The 21,678-nt window shown below is 42.4% G+C and overlaps 1 protein-coding gene across 1 annotated transcript in view; it reads left to right on the top strand.

The window, feature by feature from the left end:
- LOC122824651 overlaps nucleotides 1-21,678 on the top strand; it is a 42,090-nt gene that overhangs the window by 2,913 nt on the left and 17,499 nt on the right. Inside the window, exons 4-10 of the mRNA XM_044105512.1 lie at nucleotides 57-141; nucleotides 268-378; nucleotides 566-665; nucleotides 5,040-5,124; nucleotides 8,000-8,101; nucleotides 12,925-13,254; nucleotides 13,329-13,592. Coding sequence (XP_043961447.1) covers nucleotides 57-141; nucleotides 268-378; nucleotides 566-665; nucleotides 5,040-5,124; nucleotides 8,000-8,101; nucleotides 12,925-13,254; nucleotides 13,329-13,592 — 1,077 coding nt within the window. The remainder of the gene's footprint in view (nucleotides 1-56; nucleotides 142-267; nucleotides 379-565; nucleotides 666-5,039; nucleotides 5,125-7,999; nucleotides 8,102-12,924; nucleotides 13,255-13,328; nucleotides 13,593-21,678) is intronic.

The following is a 21,678-nucleotide window of genomic DNA, read 5'->3' as shown; positions in this document are numbered from 1 at the left end:
AATAAATAAAGTTATAAACGATGCAGACAGTCGGTGTTTCTCCTCCTCCTCTGCAGAATCAGCAGGAGGTTTAACCTGGAAGGTGATTCTCTGTCTGATTGGACCAGCAGGAGCAGCAGCAGTCGCTGTTTTAAAGAAAAAGTAAAACTTTATTGTTCTCCTTTTAGTTTATAAACTCAGATTCTGTTGATGCTTCTTCATCAGCTAAATATTTCTGTTATATTTCACTTCATGTATTCATTTCCTGTCCTTGTTTTATTGTTACAGGTGTAACAAGAAGAAGGAAGAAGAGAAGGATGAGGAGAAGGAGAAAAAGAAGGATAAGGACTCAAAAAAAGAAGAATCAGAATCATTTGGAAACTTTAGTGAAGAGCCAGAGTAAGTAAAGAATCAAAAACTGACAGGAGATGAAACATTTTCTTTGCATGCTTAAAATGAATGTTGAATTATCACTTAAATAAAGACAGAAAGAAAGTAAGATGAGAAAAACATTGTAGTTTTAATTAGTTCTTGGAATAATTACTCTTTCCTAAAACTGATCTCTCTATGATGGATTTTATTGCAGCTCACGTAACTTTAATCCTTCTGAAGAAATTCAGAAGCTTAAGGACGAAGTTAAACAAGAATTGGAAAACATAAAGACGAGCGTGAATGACCCAGAGACAGTGGCTACATAGACTCCTGGAAAACTGCAGCCAATACAGATGAGCTGCAGCTGTGAGGGGGCAGAGCCTAAAGGAAGCTGAATGAGAGGAAAATGACATGAAAACACAACAACAATCCAGAATATAAAGAAATAAAAAACCAACTCAAAACAACACAGAACAGAAACAAAATGTTTTTTCTCCGTATCAGGAAGAATCAGGAGTTCAGGTTAAACTTCAAATGATTTGAAATAAAAAAAGAAGATAAAAGCTTTTAGCAGAAATTTAACTATAGATCATTATTTTATGTTAAAGTGTTTTATTCTTTCTTATTAAACTCAGTAATTATTTCAGAGGAGTTATTGTTTAGTTGCACAGTTTAAAATCCTTTTTCATCATTAATCCCTGCAGAAAGATCAGCTATAAATCTGGAACCATACTAATATTTATCAGAGATATTAAGATTATTTTATGCTTAAGAGAAGAAAATGAAACATTCATCTTATTTTTGTCTCAGTCACACAGCAGTTAAAGATTTTTATGAACCAAATATTTATTATTTGATGTTCCTGCTGAAACTAAAAAACAGGAAAATAAAAAACTCCTCACATCTTTTAGTTAGTAAAACAAAAGTCATATTTATCACTTTAAATGTCTTTAAAGACGGGAATCATAAAATACAAACCACCAATAAGGAAATGATTGAGTAATATTGATTAAATATATGTAGCACCTTAAACCACTCTATGAGAAAAACTAAAATGGTGGGTGCTTGGGTTCGACATCAATAAGGTACACCTTTATGTAGGTAATACCACTGACCTGGTTTGTAACAAATATGACCCAGAGAAATAGAAATTCAGGCAAAATTACTCAGCTTCACTTTATTAACTATGGTGACAGGGAAACCTCACTGTTAATCACCAATTGAACTGTAAGCTGTAAACACTTTTAAGATTTAGGAAAACAAAACAAAAAAAAAACAGAAAACCACATATACTTTTCACATAAGGCAGCACATAAGGCAGGCCCACTAAACCCTTAATGTTCACAAGCAATGTCCAAGCTAGTATATCGTCCTGAACAGTCAGTTCTACTCACGACCTCCAAATGGTGGTGGAGAAATGGGAAAAAACCCGGGAAAACCCAACGTTGCAGGCCTGTGACCAATGAGGAGCAGACGTTGAAATCCCAGAGGGAGGACGAAGGAAAGAAACAATTTGAGAGCGGTGCAATTCGGGGAAAACATAGGACACGCTGAAATGCCTCCCTCCTCTCAACTCCATGCGGCTCAACGGCTGCCACCGTGGCGCTAAAGCGTTAGCCCACTTAGCTTAGCCCGAAGTCCGTCGCAACCACTTGCTCCGGTCCCCTCTTGGCTCGTCCCTCCAGCGCCAACTGAACTCCTTCAACTTCTCCCGACTTCCGTGCGCTCTCGTCCTGTTGTCTCTTTGTCTCTCATTTTCGTCTGTCTTTTTTCTTTCTTATTTATTCCTCTTTTTGTTATTGTTTTTTCTCTCTCCTCGTCCGCCTCCGTTCTCCACCATTACCACTCTCTCTTCTGCTCCCGCCTCCTCCTCCTCTCCACCAATCCCCATCCCGCACCGGACAAACTGTCCCCACTGCCAATGAAAATGGTGAGATCAGAGAATGCGCAGTGCAGCTTACGTCACACTGCTTCTTTCAGTTACAATATTTACACAATAGCTCACTAACAAACAATAGTTTTAATCATCAAATAAGATAATTACTCAATAGTGACCTTTATATTATTCAACTATTAAGGTGAAGGAAAATACCAATGTATTTCTTTCAGAAAGAAGAATACTAAACACTTAGTTGTTCACCAATGTATGTTTGAGTAAACAGTAATTTACTTTTAATATACTTGTATCTTATTTTGAACTATGTAAAATTAACCTTAACAAATAGGAACTACCATAGCCTCAGTTTATCACTGGGCTACATCTTCCCCCTTCTAGAAGGTTTTGATGTCCCCATCAAAATTAACGAGAGACAACTAACAGAGGACAGTTTTGATAAAAACTCGGCCTAGAACATGTTTCACACATGGCCATGGGGTGGCACCAGAAGGTATGGCAAAACTGGCTTCTAGGGACTTGGTAGATTCCACTTCCCACCAACACTCCATGGCTGAAGACTGTCACCGGTTGGTCAGAAGGCTTTCCGAGTTCATCGTAGCTCAACCGAACTACAGGTCGGGCAACTCTCTGTGATCTTTTAGCAGGAATCTGTGGTGGATAGAGGTCTGTTTCCTCCACTGGATCAAGGGTTGGATCAGGAATAGCAGTAACGTCTGAATAGGTACTAGAAACTGCCTCCAGTTTTCCCAAATCCTGGACTGATCTTGTTTTATCACTTTCACTGATAGTGAGCCCAGATATTCTGTTGGACAACTCTGGATGAGTCAGTAGTCCATCCAAATCGACACCCTGTGGCTTGGGTAAGAATACTTCCTCGTACTCTGATTCTGGGTACATTTCCTCTTCATTGTTGAAAGACTTTAGGAGTCCGCCCACCTTTTGTTGCGCTCTTGTTCTGCATCTTTCTGGTGGTTCTGTGCCACTGTCATCTAATGGAAGTCTCACAAGGTATCCAATAGGCAACAAGTGATTCCGATGAACCGTCTTCTCTGCACCCCCACCTCGTTCAGGTTTAATCTTGTAAACGGGGAGATTGGGCAATTTCTCCACAATAAAATAGGGTATGGGTCTCCATTTGGCTTTCAGCTTTTGTTTTCCTGTAACACCAAAGTTTTTCAGTAGAACTCTGTCCCCTTTTTCCAGAACTTGTTCTTTCACATGCTTATCGTGTGCTGCTTTGTTCCGTTTATGACTCTTGTCAGCTGTCTCTGTCGCCAAGTCATAAGCTCTCTCGAGATCTTTCTTCAGTTTGGTGACATACTGATGATAGGAGACAGACTTTTGACTTTCATCCGACACACTGAAACATATGTCTATAGGTAGCCGGGCCTCTCGTCCAAACATTAACAAGTAGGGCGAGTACCCTGTTGCCTCATTTTGAGTGCAGTTGTAGGCGTGAACCAACTGACTTATCTTTTGACTCCACTTGTTTTTTTGCTTTGGATCAAGGGTTCCGAGCATTGACAGAAGTGTACGGTTGAATCTTTCGGGCTGTGGATCTCCTTGCGGATGATAGGGAGACGTTCTTGACTTACGAATCCCAAGCATCTTCAAGAGATCTCGGATCAGTCTGCTTTCAAAATCCCTCCCTTGGTCTGAATGTATTCTTACTGGGAGTCCATAATGGACAAAGTAACGCTCACAAAGGATCTTTGCCACCGTGGCAGCTGTTTGGTCCTTAGCTGGGAAAGCTTGGGCATATCGCGTAAAATGATCTGTCACTACTAGGATGTTGGAAAACCCCTGTGAGTCCGACTCAAGTGACAAAAAATCAATGCACACAAGGTCAAGAGGGCCTTGACTAGTTATCTGTTTTAAAGGAGCAGTTTCGCTGTGGAAGTGCTTTACGAGTGACGCATCTTCCACAGTTTCTTACATATTGCTCAACCTCAGCTCCCATCTTGGGCCAATAGAACCTGTCACGGATGAGTCCGACAGTTTTCTCCACTCCCAGGTGCCCAGACTCATCATGGAGTGATTTTAACACCATGGAGACATGTTCTTTAGGGAGCACTATCTGATAAATTTCCATTTCGGAGGGTCTCTTAACTTTTCTGTAGAGCAAACCATCTTTGATGACCAGTCTACTCGCCTCCCTGTTTAGCAAATTAGCCATAGTGTTATCCCCTGGTGAGAATGGTATACCCTGGCAAAGTGAACGCTTGATGGGAGCGATTGCTGGGTCTGCATCCTGTGCTTGGATGATGTCGTTGTGGCTAAGTCGCATCAAGCAACCCAGATCAAGGTGAACTGGATAAGCGTAGCAGACAGGTATGCCATCAGGGGAGACTCCTAGAGACTCTGCTATTGTGATTGTCTCATCGCAAACTGTCTGTGAGTCGACCTGCTTACACAGTGCTTTGACACTTTCAGGCGGCATAGTTTGCCAGTCTTCATCTTCTGCTGGTAAGGGGTTTCGTGATAGCGCATCAGCGTCGATGTTGTGAGCCCCTAACCTATACTGCAATGTGAAATTGTATGTTGAAAGGGCAGAGAGCCATCGATGACCAGTGGCATTGAGCCTGGCTGTTGTAAGAATATATGTCAACGGATTGTTATCCGTTTGCACTTTAAACTGAGCTCCATACAAATAGTCATGGAATTTGTCAACTACAGCCCACTTTAGAGCCAAAAACTCAAGCTGGTGCACTGGATAGTTTTTTTCAGATGCACTCAGCTTCCGGCTAGCAAAAGCCACAGGCCTCAATCCTTCAGGGTATTCTTGATTCAGAACGGCACCCAGGCCATGCAAACTGGCGTCTATGTGGAGGGTATAGGGTTTGGTTGGGTCGGCAAACGCCAGTACCGGTGCATTTGTGAGGCAGTGAATGATCTGGTGAAAGGCCTCACTGCACGACTGATCCCATCGACTGCCAAAAGGCTCGTTAACCTTGTAGTAGGGTTTGCATGTCCCCTGACTAGATTTACTTCTTTTTTGGGTGGGGGGATAGCCTTTGCATAGTTCCGTAAGAGGTCGGACGATGATGGAATAGTTCTTTATGAATCGCCGATAGTAGCCACAAAATCCAAGGAACGACTGCAGAGAGGAGAGATCGGTTGGCTGCTTCCACCGGGTTACAGCTTCCACTTTTTTGGGGTCAGTAGCAATGCCATGCTCAGAGACAATATGGCCAACATAGGTAACTTGTGAACAACAAAACTGACACTTGTCAAGGGACAGCTTTAGTCCAGCCTCCTCAAGGCGTGCTATGACCTTAAGCAGCCTCTCTTCATGCTCTTCAAGGGTTCTGCCAAACACAATCAGATCGTCCAGGTACACTATGACCTCCAGCAGATGCATATCTCCTACCGCTTTCTCCATCAGCCTTTGGAATGTCGCAGGAGCCCCTGTTATCCCCTGCGGCATCCGTTCAAACTGATAGAACCCCAGAGGACATATAAAGGCTGTCTTTTCCTTGTCCTCTTCAGCCATAGGGATCTGATAGTAGCCGCTGCGGAGGTCTAAGACAGAAAACCACTTGCTGCCCGTCAGACAGTCTAAGGCATCATTGATCCGGGGCACAGTGTACTGGTCCGGGGTGGTTCTGCGATTCAAGGTTCTATAGTCGACACACATCCGCAGTTGACCATTCTTTTTCCGGGCAAGGACAATGGGTGAAGCGTAGGGGCTTCTTGATTCCTTTATGATGCCTGCTGCAAGCAGCCCTTGAAGATGGCGCCTGAGGTCATCTAAATCGGCAGGAGCTATGCGGCGGGAACGCTCCCGGAAAGGTGTACTGTCAGTCAGACGGATATGATGTTCCACACCCTTGGCCAAACCTACATCCCATTCATCAGTGGAAAACACATTGGAATGCTGTGACAGCTGGTGCTGTAGTCGTTCTTTCCATTCTCTGCTGATTGAGATATCTCCAAAATGGAACAAAGAAGGGTCAATGGGTGGAACAGCATTGACCTTCCTTCCTGGGGCATCCATCACCATGTCAACTACATACAGGTGAGCAATAATGGTGCCCAATGGAATAGCTGTTTGCTTTAATGACTCATTTCTCAGCAGCACCAGAAAGCTGTTCTTATCTAGCATCTTAGAGAACAGTACCGTGGGCTGGACCAATACACTTGGTGGAAGAGCAGGTGAGGCAGCACGTTCAGTTATTAGTATGCCGTCTCCTACTGTTTTATTCTCTTTGACTTTACAAATGGCAATGTGTTCTGTGCCAGCAGGAATGATTAGTGGGCCTGGCCCTGTCCACTTTACATCAGCCACAGGTAAGTCTTTAATATCTTTTGCAAGCTGTGGTTTATGGGCAGGTAAAGAACTTTGTTCCTGCACTTGGACTCTGGCTGAGTGGACTTGCTCTGAGCCTTTCACTTCTGGGTTCAAGTTGATAGGCTGAATCCCTTTGACATTTGTGCCGACCAAGACTGGTACGGTCTCAGAACAACGTGGGTCAGGACACACTAAAGCCAGAACAGGAACCGAATTGATTTTTTCAGACTTGGACTGCCTAGGGAGCTCCAGATCAATGTGGATGTATCCTTTGTATGGGTAACCACTCTTTGATTCACTGAGGCCCCATATGGATAGACCAGTAACCGGGTGGAGTGGGACATGTGACAAGTGTTCTGAGTAAAAGCTGTCAAAGATGATGGTTATTTGGGACCCACTGTCCATCAGAGCAGTGCAAATCTTGCCATTGATTTTCACTTCGGCAAGGGAAGGAGGTCCAATTAGTCCCTCTGGTAAGCCACTGGTCTCTGCCATGATAGCGCTTCTCTTTACATCCACATTGGTAGGTTTTGTTCTTGGGTTGCTGTTTTGTTTCTGGTTTGTTCTTTGTTTTCTTTGCACCTGTATCAACTTTTGTATTACTTTAGGGTAGTTCTCTGGGGCTGTGCATTTAGTTGCAAAATGCCCATCCTCCCCACACCGGTAGCAGAAAAAATCACTTGAGTCCCTTGGTGTGAAAGGTCTTTGGGATACTGAATTTGACTTGACTTCATTGTGATGTGACATTGTAGTGGAGCTGTAACTGGGCCGAAGAGACATAACAGAAACTTGCTCTCGGAGCTCTCTAACTTCTTCTCTCAAAGCTCGCATGCTTTTATCTTCTACTGTCACTTTCGGTGGGTTGACTGTTAGCTCAGAAGTGGCAGCAGCAGTGCTGAATGATGAGATAGTTAGTTCACTCACTTGCGTGCGGAGCCCTTGTATTTCGGCTTTCAGATCCATCACCTCTTTGTCTGGCACTGCAATGGTACTTTTAGCATACACAGCTTTGGGAGGTTGTAATCTACGACGGGAAGCTTCGTGTTCCTCTTCATGCCGTATTTCATTCAACAACTGTAGAAATGGAGGGGGATTTTGCCGGCGTTCTCTCAGTCGAAGATTTAACATCATTAGATCTGATCGAGTGCCACCTTTAATGAGCTGGTCAATACGTGCTTGGTTGGCGGTAGCTGACTGCAGGCCCCCCTTTTTAACAACTTTATTGAGAACTCGCTCCATTCGCCTCAGAAATTCAGAGAGTTTCTCATTGGGTTGTTGATATAGCTGTCTGAATGTGAAGTACAGGTCTTCTCCAGTTTCAGGCGTGCCAAACGTGCTCTCCAATATTTCGAGGTACTCCATAGCTGTCGCATCATGGTTGTTGAACCGAACGGCCTGCAATATTTCCAGAGCTGGACCCTTCACACTTTCCATAACTCTCATTTTCATTTCTCTCTCAGGTCGATCAGACTCTTCTATCATAAGCCTGGCTTGTTCAATCCAGTTCTCCAATGTCTCCTCCCCTGGAGGAGTGGGTTGCACTCCAGAGAAAGTGCGTAGACGTCGGTAAGGGCTACCCTCACTGCTTGAACGAGGATTTGTCATTTGAAGGACTTCACCTACTGCTCTTATAATGGCTTCAGGGGTGGATGTTCTAAATGGGGAATCTTGACCCGAGTCAACAAATGGGTTACATCCATTTCCAGAGTTCTGTGGTTCATTTTCCTCTTCAGAAGGTCCAAAGATTCTCCATGGCTCATCTGAGCCCTCTGGCAAGACATCCAATGGACAGGCTTTTGCATTGACTTTCTGCCTACACTCACACAGCACAGTTAAACGTTGAGTCTGCGGATCATACATCCTGCCTCTCACTTTCACCCGACCAAGTGCTTTAATTGACTGCAGAGTTTCTTCAATGGCATTCACCTCTACCTCTTCTGGGACATCCTTAACCAATATGGCATACTCTGGGTCAATACCTTCGCCCTTACACCAGTGCCTCAACTGAGCCATCCCCATGACCTTTACTATAGTTCTCTGTAGGATTAGTGCTTAGTTAGGTTAGGTTAAGCAAACTGAGCAAGTTTAAACTAGTTTTTTTTTTTTTTTTTTTCGTTTCTCTGGGTCAGACTAGAAATATTTTATTTTATTTTATTTATTTATTTATTTTTACATATCCCCGTACGGGCCACCACTTTATGTAGCACCTTAAACCACTCTATGAGAAAAACTAAAATGGTGGGTGCTTGGGTTCGACATCAATAAGGTACACCTTTATGTAGGTAATACCACTGACCTGGTTTGTAACAAATATGACCCAGAGAAATAGAAATTCAGGCAAAATTACTCAGCTTCACTTTATTAACTATGGTGACAGGGAAACCTCACTGTTAATCACCAATTGAACTGTAAGCTGTAAACACTTTTAAGATTTAGGAAAACAAAACAAAAAAAAAACAGAAAACCACATATACTTTTCACATAAGGCAGCACATAAGGCAGGCCCACTAAACCCTTAATGTTCACAAGCAATGTCCAAGCTAGTATATCGTCCTGAACAGTCAGTTCTACTCACGACCTCCAAATGGTGGTGGAGAAATGGGAAAAAACCCGGGAAAACCCAACGTTGCAGGCCTGTGACCAATGAGGAGTAGACATTGAAATCCCAGAGGGAGGACGAAGGAAAGAAACAATTTGAGAGCGGTGCAATTCGGGGAAAACATAGGAAACGCTGAAATGCCTCCCTCCTCTCAACTCCGCAGCGGCTCAACGGCTGCCGAGGGACGTGGCGCTAAAGCGTTAGCCCACTTAGCTTAGTCCAAGTCCGTCGCAACCACTTGCTCCGTCCCTCTTGGCTCGTCCTCCAGCGCCAACTGAACTCCTTCAACTTCTCCCGACTTCCGTGCGCTCTGTCTCTTTGTCTCTCATTTTGTCTGTCTTTTTTCTTTCTTATTTATTCCTCTTTTGTTATTGTTTTTCTCTCTCCTCGTCCGCCTCCGTTCTCCACCATTACCTCTCTCTTCTGCTCCGCCTCCTCCTCCTCTCCACCAATCCCCATCCCGCACCGGACAAACTGTCCCCACTGCCAATGAAAATGGTGAGATCAGAGAATGCGCAGTGCAGCTTACGTCACACTGCTTCTTTCAGTTACAATATTTACACAATAGCTCACTAACAAACAATAGTTTTAATCATCAAATAAGATAATTACTCAATAGTGACCTTTATATTATTCAACTATTAAGGTGAAGGAAAATACCAATGTATTTCTTTCAGAAAGAAGAATACTAAACACTTAGTTGTTCACCAATGTATGTTTGAGTAAACAGTAATTTACTTTTAATATACTTGTATCTTATTTTGAACTATGTAAAATTAACCTTAACAAATAGGAACTACCATAGCCTCAGTTTATCACTGGGCTACATATATTTCAGGGTCTAAAACTATTAAACAGTTAAACTAAAGGAAATATCTGATAAAATCTGGTTTGTTAAATTAAAATTTGCTACTTTTACCTTTTTTTCTATTCATTTATTGCAGCAACAAGACGAGATGTTTTATTCTGTTACTTCAGCTTTAAGTTTCTAATTGTTTGTGGTAAACTGGTTTATTTTGGGAAGTTTGATTTCTATTTTTCAAAACAATATTAATATAAAATTTAGTTTTTTGTTCTAGTTATTGACAAAACAGTAAAGTTTTGAGTTAATATAGTTATTGGATTGACAAACAAAAACCATGTTTTTTTTTCTCATGTTTCATATTTTATTTTTGTTTTTCTCAAAGTAACAAAAACTTTCTAGATGTAAAAATGTTGCAGTAGTTATTGTCAACATTTATGTCAAATATTTTACTTTTCCTCAGTTGTGATTGAAACTGATCTCAGTGAAATAAAACAAGTTGCTTTGAAATGAAATGATGAAATGATCATCTGAAGTTAAATGTGTTTGTGTGTTTATTATTGATGAGTTTAGATTTATTGATGGTTCCTCAATATGTCTGACAGATAAAAATGTTTAATTTCCAGGGAGACGATGTGTAAACATGCAGAGCAGGACGGGAGCCTGTGAGGTCCAAACCAGTTCCCTCCTGTTCCCTCAGCCTCTAACAAACATCTACACAGTATAATATAATAATAGTACAATAAATAGTTTTTTATCCTCATTTGGTCCCTGTGATGTAAAACTACAGAACATTTGGAAGAAACTGAAATGTAAATGTTTGTTTCTCTGCCTGGTTGCTCTAAAATAATCGATGCCTGGTTTCATTCTGTCACAACATAGAGACACTTTTAACAAATATGAACAAATGAACAAACACAATAATTTTTACAAAAGTTACACTCCAGTTGGAAAAGTTCAGCTAATATCACAACCAAAGCTGGTTTTCCTTCAGGTTTGAACTTGTTGCAGTGATTCATGTTGATTCATGTTGATCCTACAGAGTGCAGCTCTAATCTGCTCTGTGCATCGATGAGGAAATATTTCATTCCTGAGGATTTGCTCCAACACGTCTTGCTTTTCATTTTACCTTAGTTTTCTTGAAAATGTTGGTTCAGTTCTCCTCAGGCTGCTGCTCAGTCCGATAACATGATGATAAAAACAATGAGGTTTCTGAGTTTGCTGGTTTTCATGAGTTTCTGGAAAATAGGTGAGTTTTTGTAATGTTGTTTTTTTTCTCTTTTTCTCTGTTTTATTCTTTTTTTATTAGTACTTTTTTAAATAGTTTGACAGGATGAGATGTTGAAACAGTTTTATTGTTTTTTTTATGCTGTAAATTTAAACCTCATATCATGAAAACAGAACAGATTTACAGAATCAGAGCAGCAGCTTGGTGCCACTTTATAGCAGCAGCTCTGCGTCGCTCTGCAGCCTGCGCTCTGAATTGGTTTCTGAACATAAAACCAACATTAATACATTTGGTTTTGTCCAAAGTTAAACTGCTGTCTGTATGCAGTCTTAGTTTTTCTTCTTTTTTTCTTGTCTGAAGTCAAAGTTCACCAGTTTTCTGTGAACAGTTCAGTTATATCAGCTCACCAGATCTGGTCTGCCTGCTGGTTGGATTCACTCAATAAAATAAATATAAAATAAACAAGAATGTGATTTTATTTAGTTTTTCTGAAAAAGCAACTCATATTAGGATCAACTTGTAGGTGGATTTTATGATTGAATTGATGTTGCTCTTGTTTAGAGGCATTTCACAAATGTATTTAAGGATTTGTGGTCTATGTGGATCTGGTGGCTTCTCTTAGTGTGGAAATGAGTGGCAGGATCTGCGTTTCACACATGGGCATCGAGGTAAAGTCAGTCTCTAGCATAACACAGGTTCGACAGTGATCCTCGTGGCTCTGAGGGTTACCCATAATACCCCGCTCTTTCTAAGGTGAATGCAATACCCAGTTTTACCAGCAGATGGTGCATTTTAGCAGGATTTAACCTGAACCATTTTAACTATGTTACACATTGATAAAATAATTAAGTTCAGCCAAATGTCTGGTCTTCAGCTACTTTTTAGAAAATAACATTTTCAAGTAGGACTGATAGATTCACTGAACCATGAAGGCAGAAAAGATGTGGTGTTGTTCATTTATATTCAGTATTAATTAGATTTTCTTTTGGTTCTGCTTTGTGAAATATTCACTGCAGAATTGGATAATAATATTTCACTTCACCAAGCTCTAACAGGCCAGAGAATATAAGACAGTATTTATTTTATTTGAAACAAGGAGATGAAAAGTGAGGAAAATGTGCTGACATGTTTGTAGGCAGCCAAAAGTTTCATCCAGGAAATCATAAATCACTTTCATAATTTCAGGTTAAACTTCTAATGAAGAGAATTAAAGGTGCATTAACACTCACTCTATAAACTAGTAAATGGTTTATAGAGGGAAACGATCACAATAGATCTGCAGAAACAAATAATTAACAATAACTGCTGAATAATGGACGTTCCTGAAATACAACTCTGCTCTCTGTAGGAGTTTCTGAGGATTTTATATTCAGCTGTTCATTTTCACTGCATGTGTGCAAATAAAACCCTCTGCTGCAGTTAAGATCACATTACATTCAGTTTAACACATCATAAAAAGTCATGGAGCCAGAACGTCACATAAACAGACATTTTGTCTCCAAATCAGCTTGGAAACAAAATGTTGCAGGGAGTTGATGAGTTTGAACAGGTTTCTGTGACGGCGGAGCTTCAAACAGGACGGTTGAAGAGCAACATGTGAAAGTTTTAAACTGGTGTGAGAACAGAAAAAAAAACTAAGACCGTTTTAGAATCTCAGTGAAATGTTACATTTAATTAATGTGGTTCACTGTAAGGCTGTACAAGCATCTGAAATCATCCATTCCTCTGATCTGACCCTGGATCTGTTTCTGTGCAGATCTACTTACAGATGTAGAGGTTTCCTGTGTCGTCAAGCAGAGCTGCATCTTACCCTGCAGCTTCCAGAGCTACGGTGAACCCGTCCTCCACTGGATTCGACTGGAATCCTCAGTGCAGAGAGTTCATTCTTATTATGACAACCAGGACCAGCTGGATCTCCAGGACCAGAACTTCAGAGGCAGAACGTCTCTGTTTCAGGATCAGATCTCCAGAGGAAACGCCTCCCTGCTGCTGAGAGAAGTCAAAGTTCAGGATCAGGGAAGATACAACTGCTTGATCACCACCGTTAAAGAATATAAAGATTCAATAATCAGACTGAGTGTGGATGGTATGAGCTACTGACGAACATAAAATAAAAACTTGGAGGTTTATACTTTAACTTCTCCAATTATCTTCCCACAGCTCCAGTCTCTGACATCAGGATCCATCAGGATGGAAACAGGATCACCTGCAGCTCAGAGGGGATCTACCCTCCACCTGAACTCACCTGGTCCACTGAGCCTCCATCCAACACGACTCTGCATGAAAGTACCAGGATCCAGGAAACTGAAGATCAACTTTACAACATCAGCAGCTCTCTGACGGTTCCAGATGGTTCTGATCGGACCTACAGCTGCACCATCAGAACCAGGAGGAACCAGAGGAGAACAACTTTCAGGAAACTATGTGAGTATTTGATTCAAGGAATATGTTCCTGCTCCTCTGCTTCATGTTGGTAATTTCTTTCTTTTTCACTGGAGAAGACAAAAGTTTGAGTTACAAAATCTGGGATCATTTTTCAGTTTTTTTTTTATTTATTATCAGCTGAGCTGGACAGTTTAGACAAACGTCATCCTGAACTAAGAGTCGAGATACTTCAACATATTTTTACTGAAGTGTAAGTTCAAATTAGCTGACCAAGATATTGAGACTTAGTCAGGAAAAGGTAACCAGTTAATACCCATCTCTGGTTTTCAGCATCCGTTACCGTGACGACAGATGAAACATCACTTCCCTGCTTGGGGCTGAACGGTTCAGTGACGACTGTAGTTTGGAGATTCGACCATCAGACGTTCCTGAATCAGACGGGAAGGAACCGGTCCGTGTCAGAGAGCTGGAGGAAACATGTGAAGGATGTTTCAGAGCACGGAGACCTCAGGCTGCAGGAAGTAGATCCTGATCTGGAGGGAAACTACAGCTGTGAGACCAGCCATGAAGACGAAACCATGGTAACCCAGATCACTGTGAAGAGAGACGGTGAGGAGACAAAGAAAACATTAAATATACATAAATACTGAGGAAACTTTAAAACATCCAGACAGAGTTTAATTCTGATCAGTTTTTTTCTTTTCAGGTAAATCATCCTGGATAATTTGGTTGGTGATTGGAATCATTTTTATGATAGTGACGTTTTCTTCTCTGCTGTGTTTCTGCTATAAAAGAAGAAAAGGTAAAAATCCGTCAGTAACAACTTCTGAATGACGACATGTTGCTTTGTACTGATGGTTTCCTCTAAACTCTCATTTCAGGGCTGCTATAATTCAGAACAAGAAGGAAAATGAATGTGACGTAAATATGATTTTATTTTCATTTGAAAACAAATCCTGATGTCAGAAAGTGAACCAAGAGTTTCCTGTCTGATAAAATATAAATATTATCTCACAGCAAACATTTTTAACTGATCAGGAAAAGTTCAATAAAACGTGAAATGATTGTTCATGGAATGATTTGTTCAGGAAGCAGAGAAATGAAGGTTCTGACTTCATGTTGTTCTGCTGTTGAGCCCAACGGACCTCAGGTTTCCTCTGAGTTTTAGAAAACAGACAAACACAAACAGCTGCAGTCTGTAAAATCTGGAGACCCAATTTAAAAATGATTTTAGTTGATTATTTTAATAATTCAATAATCAAACAGACCTTAACATGCACCAATAATCATATCAACTGGATCGACTGATTTATTAACTCCAGTCAAAAATGTCAAGTAAAATTGTTCCTGAGTATTTATGTTTACAAACAGCTTTAACTTTAGATTATTTAAAATATGAGCTACAAAAATATCTGAATAATTCTGAGTTACAATCCATTGAATAAAAAATAAATAGTTGAATCTGAAGGATAAATAGTCAATATTTTACAGTGTAAAAACTTGGTTTGTGTTTGATATTATAATGTGAGAAATTGTTTTGCACTTTTATAAATTGTATTTTATTCAGTTATGTGTTCAGTATTGATACAATTTATTTTACATTTCCAAATTTCTTTATATGTGTAACGATAATTGAGTTAGTCAGAACCCAAAACGGAGCCAAAACACGTATCCAATACACCAAACTTTTATTATAAGAACAAATGTGAACAAGGGGTTCTAGAGGGTGTGGGCTCACAGGTAGATTGGAAATGGGGAGTCCAAAGGTTGGGGAGAATGGGCAAAGGAGTTGCCAGGGGAGCTCGGGGAACAAACAGGGACAAAAAAACAACCAACCAGAGTCTCATTAGTAGAATCAGTCCAGGTCATGCACGGATGGGCATCAGGTACAGAAAATCCAATAAACGGCAGGCTGGAGGCAGGTTCAGAGGGAGGCTGGGTTCGGCAACAGGAGATCAGACTTCTTCAGGAGGACTGGGCAAAATCTGTGGTCAAGAACAGGCAGAGTCAAAAAACCAGAAAACTTCATGGAACGTGGAACAAGGAACAGTGCTTGAAAGCTGTGACCAGAGCAACAGACGATCTCGCACTGAGCTGCAGATGAGCAGCTGGTTAAATAGGGAGCGGCAGCGTGCAGGTGAGGGTAATTAGCAATCAGCCCAGTGGTGGAGCTGCAGGGCTGAAAACATGACATCACCTCCCCCTCAAGGGGCGGCTCTTGACGCCCCTCTGGGTTGGTCTGGATGCCGGCGATGGAAATCACGGATGAGGCCCTTATCCAGGACCAGGCGAGAAGGTATCCAGGACCTCTCCTCAGGACCATAGCCCTTCCAGTCCACAAGGTATTGGATGCCACGGCCCCAACGTCGGGACCGAAGCAAGCGTCTCACTGTAAAGGCAGGGGCCCCATGAATAAGCCGGGCGGGTGGTGGGGGTCTGGATGGAGGGAAAAATCTGGACGACAACACAGGTTTGATCTTGGAGACATGAAAGGTGGGGTGTACACGCAGTGAAGAAGGCAGTTTGAGACGCACAGCCACTGGGTTGATAATCTTGGCAACAGGAAATGGGCCCACAAAATGGGGTGCCAACTTACGATTCTCTACCTTGATGGGCAGATCCTTTGTGGATAACCACACCTTCTGACCCACCAGGTATCTTGGGGCTTTGGATCTGTGGCGATTGGCATTACGGGCATAGACAGCAGAGGTCTTGCAGAGAGTGGCTCTGGCCTTTCTCCACACCCTGAGACAACGGCGTGCTGATAAATGGGCCGCAGGAACCAGGGTGGCCCGTTCCTGAACAGAGAGAATGGGTGGCTGAAAGCCATAAACAACATGAAATGGGGACAGTCCTGTGGCACTTGATGGTAACCCGTTGATGGCGTACTCTACCCAAGGTAAGTTCTGGGACCAGCGACTAGGAGCATCCAAGCAAAGCATACGCAACTTGGATTCAACCTCCTGATTCATTCTGTCTGGCCATCTGTCTGAGGATGAAACCCTGAGGAGAGACTGACATCAATGTCGAGAAGGGTGCAGAACTCACGCCAAAAACGGGAAATGAATTGCGGACCTCTATCGGACACAATGTTGCGGGGAATGCAATGAAGTCTGAATACTTCTCGGGCCATCACCTCAGCGAGATCACGAGCTGAAGGCAACTTGTGTAGAGGAACCAGGTGGGTCATCTTGGAGAATCTGTCAACCACAGTGAGCAGTACGGTGTTACCTTGAGACGGAGGTAGGCCAGTGACAAAGTCCATAGAGATGTGGGACCATGGGCGATGAGGGATCGGCAGAGGCCTCAGTAGACCAGCAGGGGCACGTCTGGATGGCTTTACTCTGGAACAGGTGGCACATGCTGACACAAACTCTCGTGTATCCTTTCTCAGTGTGGGCCACCAGAATCCTGACTGGACCACTGCCAGAGTCTTAGTCATTCCTGGGTGACAAAAAAGTTTAGAGCAGTGACAGAACTGAAGGACCTTAGACACCATTTCTTCAGGAACAAACAGAAGATCCTTAGGACATTGAGCTGGTGGTGGTTGTTTCTGATGACTCCTTCTGAGTAAGGTTTCAATTCTGGTTAGGGCCAACCTGGTCTTGGAGGGAAGGATGTAGTCATAGTTACTAGAGTCGGGAGAACAGACAGGAAGCTGATGGAGTCTTGAAAGGGCATCAGGTTTGACATTCTTGCTGCCAGGACGATAGGCCAGGGTGAAGTCAAACCTGCTAAAAAATAGTGCCCACCTGGCTTGGCGTGCGTTCAGTCTCTTAGCTGACTTGAGGTATTCCAGGTTCTTATGGTCTGTCCACACAGTAAAAGGATGTGTGGACCCCTCCAACCAGTGCCTCCATTCCTCCAATGCTAGATTGATAGCCAACAGTTCTCTGTCTCCCACATCATAGTTCCTCTCAGAGGCAGAGAGCCGGCGGGAGAAAAAGGCACAAGGATGTAGCCTGGCATCATCTGCAAACCGTTGAGACAGCACAGCGCCAATGCCAGTGTCTGAGGCGTCAACCTCCACCACAAAAGGGTTAGATGGATCGGGAAAACGCAGAATGGGAGCTGAGGTGAAAAGACGTTTCAGCTTACCAAAAGCCCGTTGGGCCTCTGATGACCACTTGAACTGAGTCTTGGTTGAAGTGAGTCGGTGAAGAGGGGCAGCCACCAAACTGTAACCCTTGATGAAACGGCGATAAAAGTTGGCAAACCCTAGAAAGCGTTGGAGCTCCTTCTTACAAGATGGGTCAGGCCATTCCAAGACTGCTGCCACCTTAGAAGGATCCATGCAGATCCTGCCAGGAGCAATGACAAAACCCAGAAAGGATACAGATGACTGATGAAATGCACACTTCTCTGCTTTAACAAATAGCTTGTTTTGGAGAAGCCTGAGAAGAACCTCACGCACATGCTTGATATGGGTAGGTAAATCCTTTGAAAAAATTAAGATGTCATCAAGGTATACAAAAACGAATCTGTTTAGCATGTCTCTTAGTACATCATTTACCAATGCCTGAAAAACAGCTGGGGCGTTGGTTAGGCCAAAGGGCATGACCAGGTATTCATAATGCCCTGAAGGGGTGTTGAAGGCCGTCTTCCATTCATCTCCCTCTCTTATTCGGACCAGATGGTAGGCATTACGCAAGTCCAGTTTAGAGAAAATAGTGCTTCCATGAAGGAGCTCAAAAGCAGAGGTCATGAGGGGCAGAGGGTACCTGTTCTTGACCGTGATCTCGTTGAGGCCTCGATAATCAATGCATGGTCTAAGAGACCCATCCTTCTTGCCCACAAAAAAAGAATCCAGCACCTGCAGGGGAAGAAGACTTTCTGATTAGTCCAGCCTTTAGAGAATCAGAAATGTATTCCTCCATAGCCTTTCTTTCAGGGCCAGAAATGGGATACAATCTGCCCTTAGGTGGGGTGGTTCCAGGACGCAGGTCAATGGCACAGTCATACTCTCTGTGGGGGGGCAGAGCAGTGGCCTTAGATTTGTTAAACGCCTCACACAAGTCATGATATACTTCAGGGACCCGAGACAAATCAGGGTAATCATGGTGGACTTCACAGGGAGCAGTCATAATAGGGGCTTCCCTTAAACATGAAGTGGAACAAGATGGACCCCAGGACTGAATCTCACCAGTTAGCCAATTGATGACTGGACTGTGTTTGATGAGCCAAGGACGTCCCAGAATTACTGGAATCTCTGGAGACTTGGTCAGCAGAAACGTGATCCTGTCATGGTGGTTTCCTGAAATCAGCACAGATACAGGCTTAGTGCAGTGAGTTATTTGATCAATGAGATGACCATCAATAGCAAAAATCTCACGTGGTTTCTCAAGAAGTTCCAACTCCAGTGTGAGCTTAAGAGCTAGGCTGACATCTAAAAAAAAAAAATCGGCATCAGCCCCGGAATCAATAAAAACAGGAACTTCAGTCCTTTCAGGGGAATCAGGAAACTTGATTGTGCACTGATTGTGGGAGGGGTTCTGTGATTTGAGAATAGGGCTCAGCAAAGACCCCCCAAGCTTTACTGAGCCTGTCCTTTTAACGGACAGTTAGTGGCTTGATGGCCCTTCCCTCCACAGTAGAAACACAGGTGATTTCTAAATCTTCTCTCCTTCTCCTCAGCAGAGAGCTTGGTCCTACCCAACTGCATGGGCTCCTCAGTGGTAGCAGGGGGGGGCATGGAGGCTTGTGCTAAGCTGCAAGGACTGACCTGGACTGATGGAACCCGTCTTTGATAATTAGATGAAGACCTCTCCCTCTTACGTTCACGAAGGCGTTGATCAATTCGTGTGGCAAGCCTCTCTAAGGCCTCGAGGGTCTTGGGGGGGTCACGGGTAGCAATTTCATCCTTGATCTCCTCTGACAGACCCTGGTAAAAAACATCAAATAGGGCTTCATTATTCCAAAGGCAACCGGACTTCAGGGCATGGAAACTGATTATGTAATCTGTAACCGGTCGTGAGCCCTGCTTGAGAGAAAACAGTCTCCTGGCAGCCTCCCGCTCAGGACGGATTGGATCAAAAACCCTCTTCATCTATCAGAAAACTCAAAAAATGAATCACAGCTGTCAGCATCATTCTCCCACTCAGAAGTTCCCCACTGCTTAGCCTTACCAGACAGTAGAGAGATTGTGTAGGCCACCTTGGCCCGTTCCGAAGGGAAGGCAGAGGGCTGGAGTTCAAAAACCAGAGAGCACTGGGTCAGAAAAGGCCTGCACTGTTCAGGATCCCCATCAAAACGCTCAGGTGGGGGAATCCTAGGTTCATTGTTGGCATTAACCGGGGGGGTAACAGCAAGGGGAAGTGGCCGTGTAACTGAGGGTGTAGCTTGGCCTTGAGACACCGTTAAGGACGAAAGTCCCTGTAACAGCTCCTGGACATTTCTTTCAAGGCCTGAAATGGCTCCCTCCACCTTAGAACACCAATCAGGATTTGGCTGTGGGTTCATGCTGGCGAGATCGTACTGTAACGATAATTGAGTTAGTCAGAACCCAAAACGGAGCCAAAACACGTATCCAATACACCAAACTTTTATTATAAGAACAAATGTGAACAAGGGGTTCTAGAGGGTGTGGGCTCACAGGTAGATTGGAAAAGGGGAGTCCAAAGGTTGGGGAGAATGGGCAAAGGAGTTGCCAGGGGAGCTCGGGGAACAAAAAACAACCAACCAGAGTCTCATAAGTAGAATCAGTCCAGGTCATGCACGGATGGGCATCAGGTACAGAAAATCCAATAAACGGCAGGCTGGAGGCAGGTTCAGAGGGAGGCTGGGTTCGGCAACAGGAGATCAGACTTCTTCAGGAGGACTGGGCAAAATCTGTGGTCAAGAACAGGCAGAGTCAAAAAACCAGAAAACTTCATGGAACGTGGAACAAGGAACAGTGCTTGAAAGCTGTGACCAGAGCAACAGACGATCTCGCACTGAGCTGCAGATGAGCAGCTGGTTAAATAGGGAGCGGCAGCGTGCAGGTGAGGGTAATTAGCAATCAGCCCAGTGGTGGAGCTGCAGGGCTGAAAACATGACAATATGATATAAAAAACACAATCAGTGTCCTAATATTTTTTAAATGATCAAGAATGTTTCCAGATGAAAATATTTCCTCCCAAACTGTTTCTCTACAGAAACTAATTTATTTTAATACTCCAATAATTTTCATCCCCACTGAAGAAAATGATAAAAACTTTCATTTCTTTGTGTTAATGTTTAAACATTTCAAAACTAATTTCAACACTTCATTCCTCATGACTTTTTATTTTATTTAACTTTAAATATGTTTGTAAATAAATGTAAAGTTGAATATAATCTAATATTTAAGGATGATGTCATTCATTACAACATTATGACTCCATTAAGACACACAGTGATGAAGAAAACCGTTAAATATAAATGTTTATATTCTTATTCTGAGTGAATTAATGTGAAACTGTTTTCCCTCAATGAAACCAAATTTATATTTTGAATGTCATTAATTTATTAAATGTAAAATAATCAGTTATAGTGAATGTTTGAAGTTTGTAGCTCAATATGGACTGTAATAAAAAAGTAGATAAATAATCCCTTGAAGTAAAATTTGATGAAAATAAAGTGAATCCATTAGAGACATACAGTATGTCTTACTGTCTGCAAATATAATTTGAATGTTTGCAGCAATTCATGTCATAATGTTTTGTTTTCTGCACAGTTTCATGTTTATGATGTCATCTGTTGTTGTTCTGAATAAATTGTTTATCCTGTTTTTGCTGCTGTCTTTATCTCTAAAGTTTCCCTCATTTATTCATCTTTAACACGTCTGATGAATCCTAATAACATGTACAACATCACAAGTTTTATCATTTCATTCTAAACAGAAACACAAACCAACTTCCTGTGTTTTGGTGATCAATGTTTTGCTGTTAGAAAGATGAAAGAGGCTTTTAACATTTTAGTTGCTTTATTTAAAGAACAAAGTATTTATACAGTAACAAAAAAATATGTAGAAATCTTTCTACAGAAATGAACATCATGGCATTAATAAAGTTCTGAGAAAGTTTATAAATGATGTTTAGCTGCGCCCCCTGCTGGGCAGAAGTTAAACATACAGTAAAATCTTCATTTAGGAAAAAATCTGACGTTT

Source organism: Gambusia affinis, linkage group LG21 (assembly GCF_019740435.1).
Source record: "Gambusia affinis linkage group LG21, SWU_Gaff_1.0, whole genome shotgun sequence".
NCBI classification, from domain to species: Eukaryota; Metazoa; Chordata; class Actinopteri; order Cyprinodontiformes; family Poeciliidae; genus Gambusia; species Gambusia affinis.
This window is presented reverse-complemented; position numbering and strand designations above follow the sequence as displayed.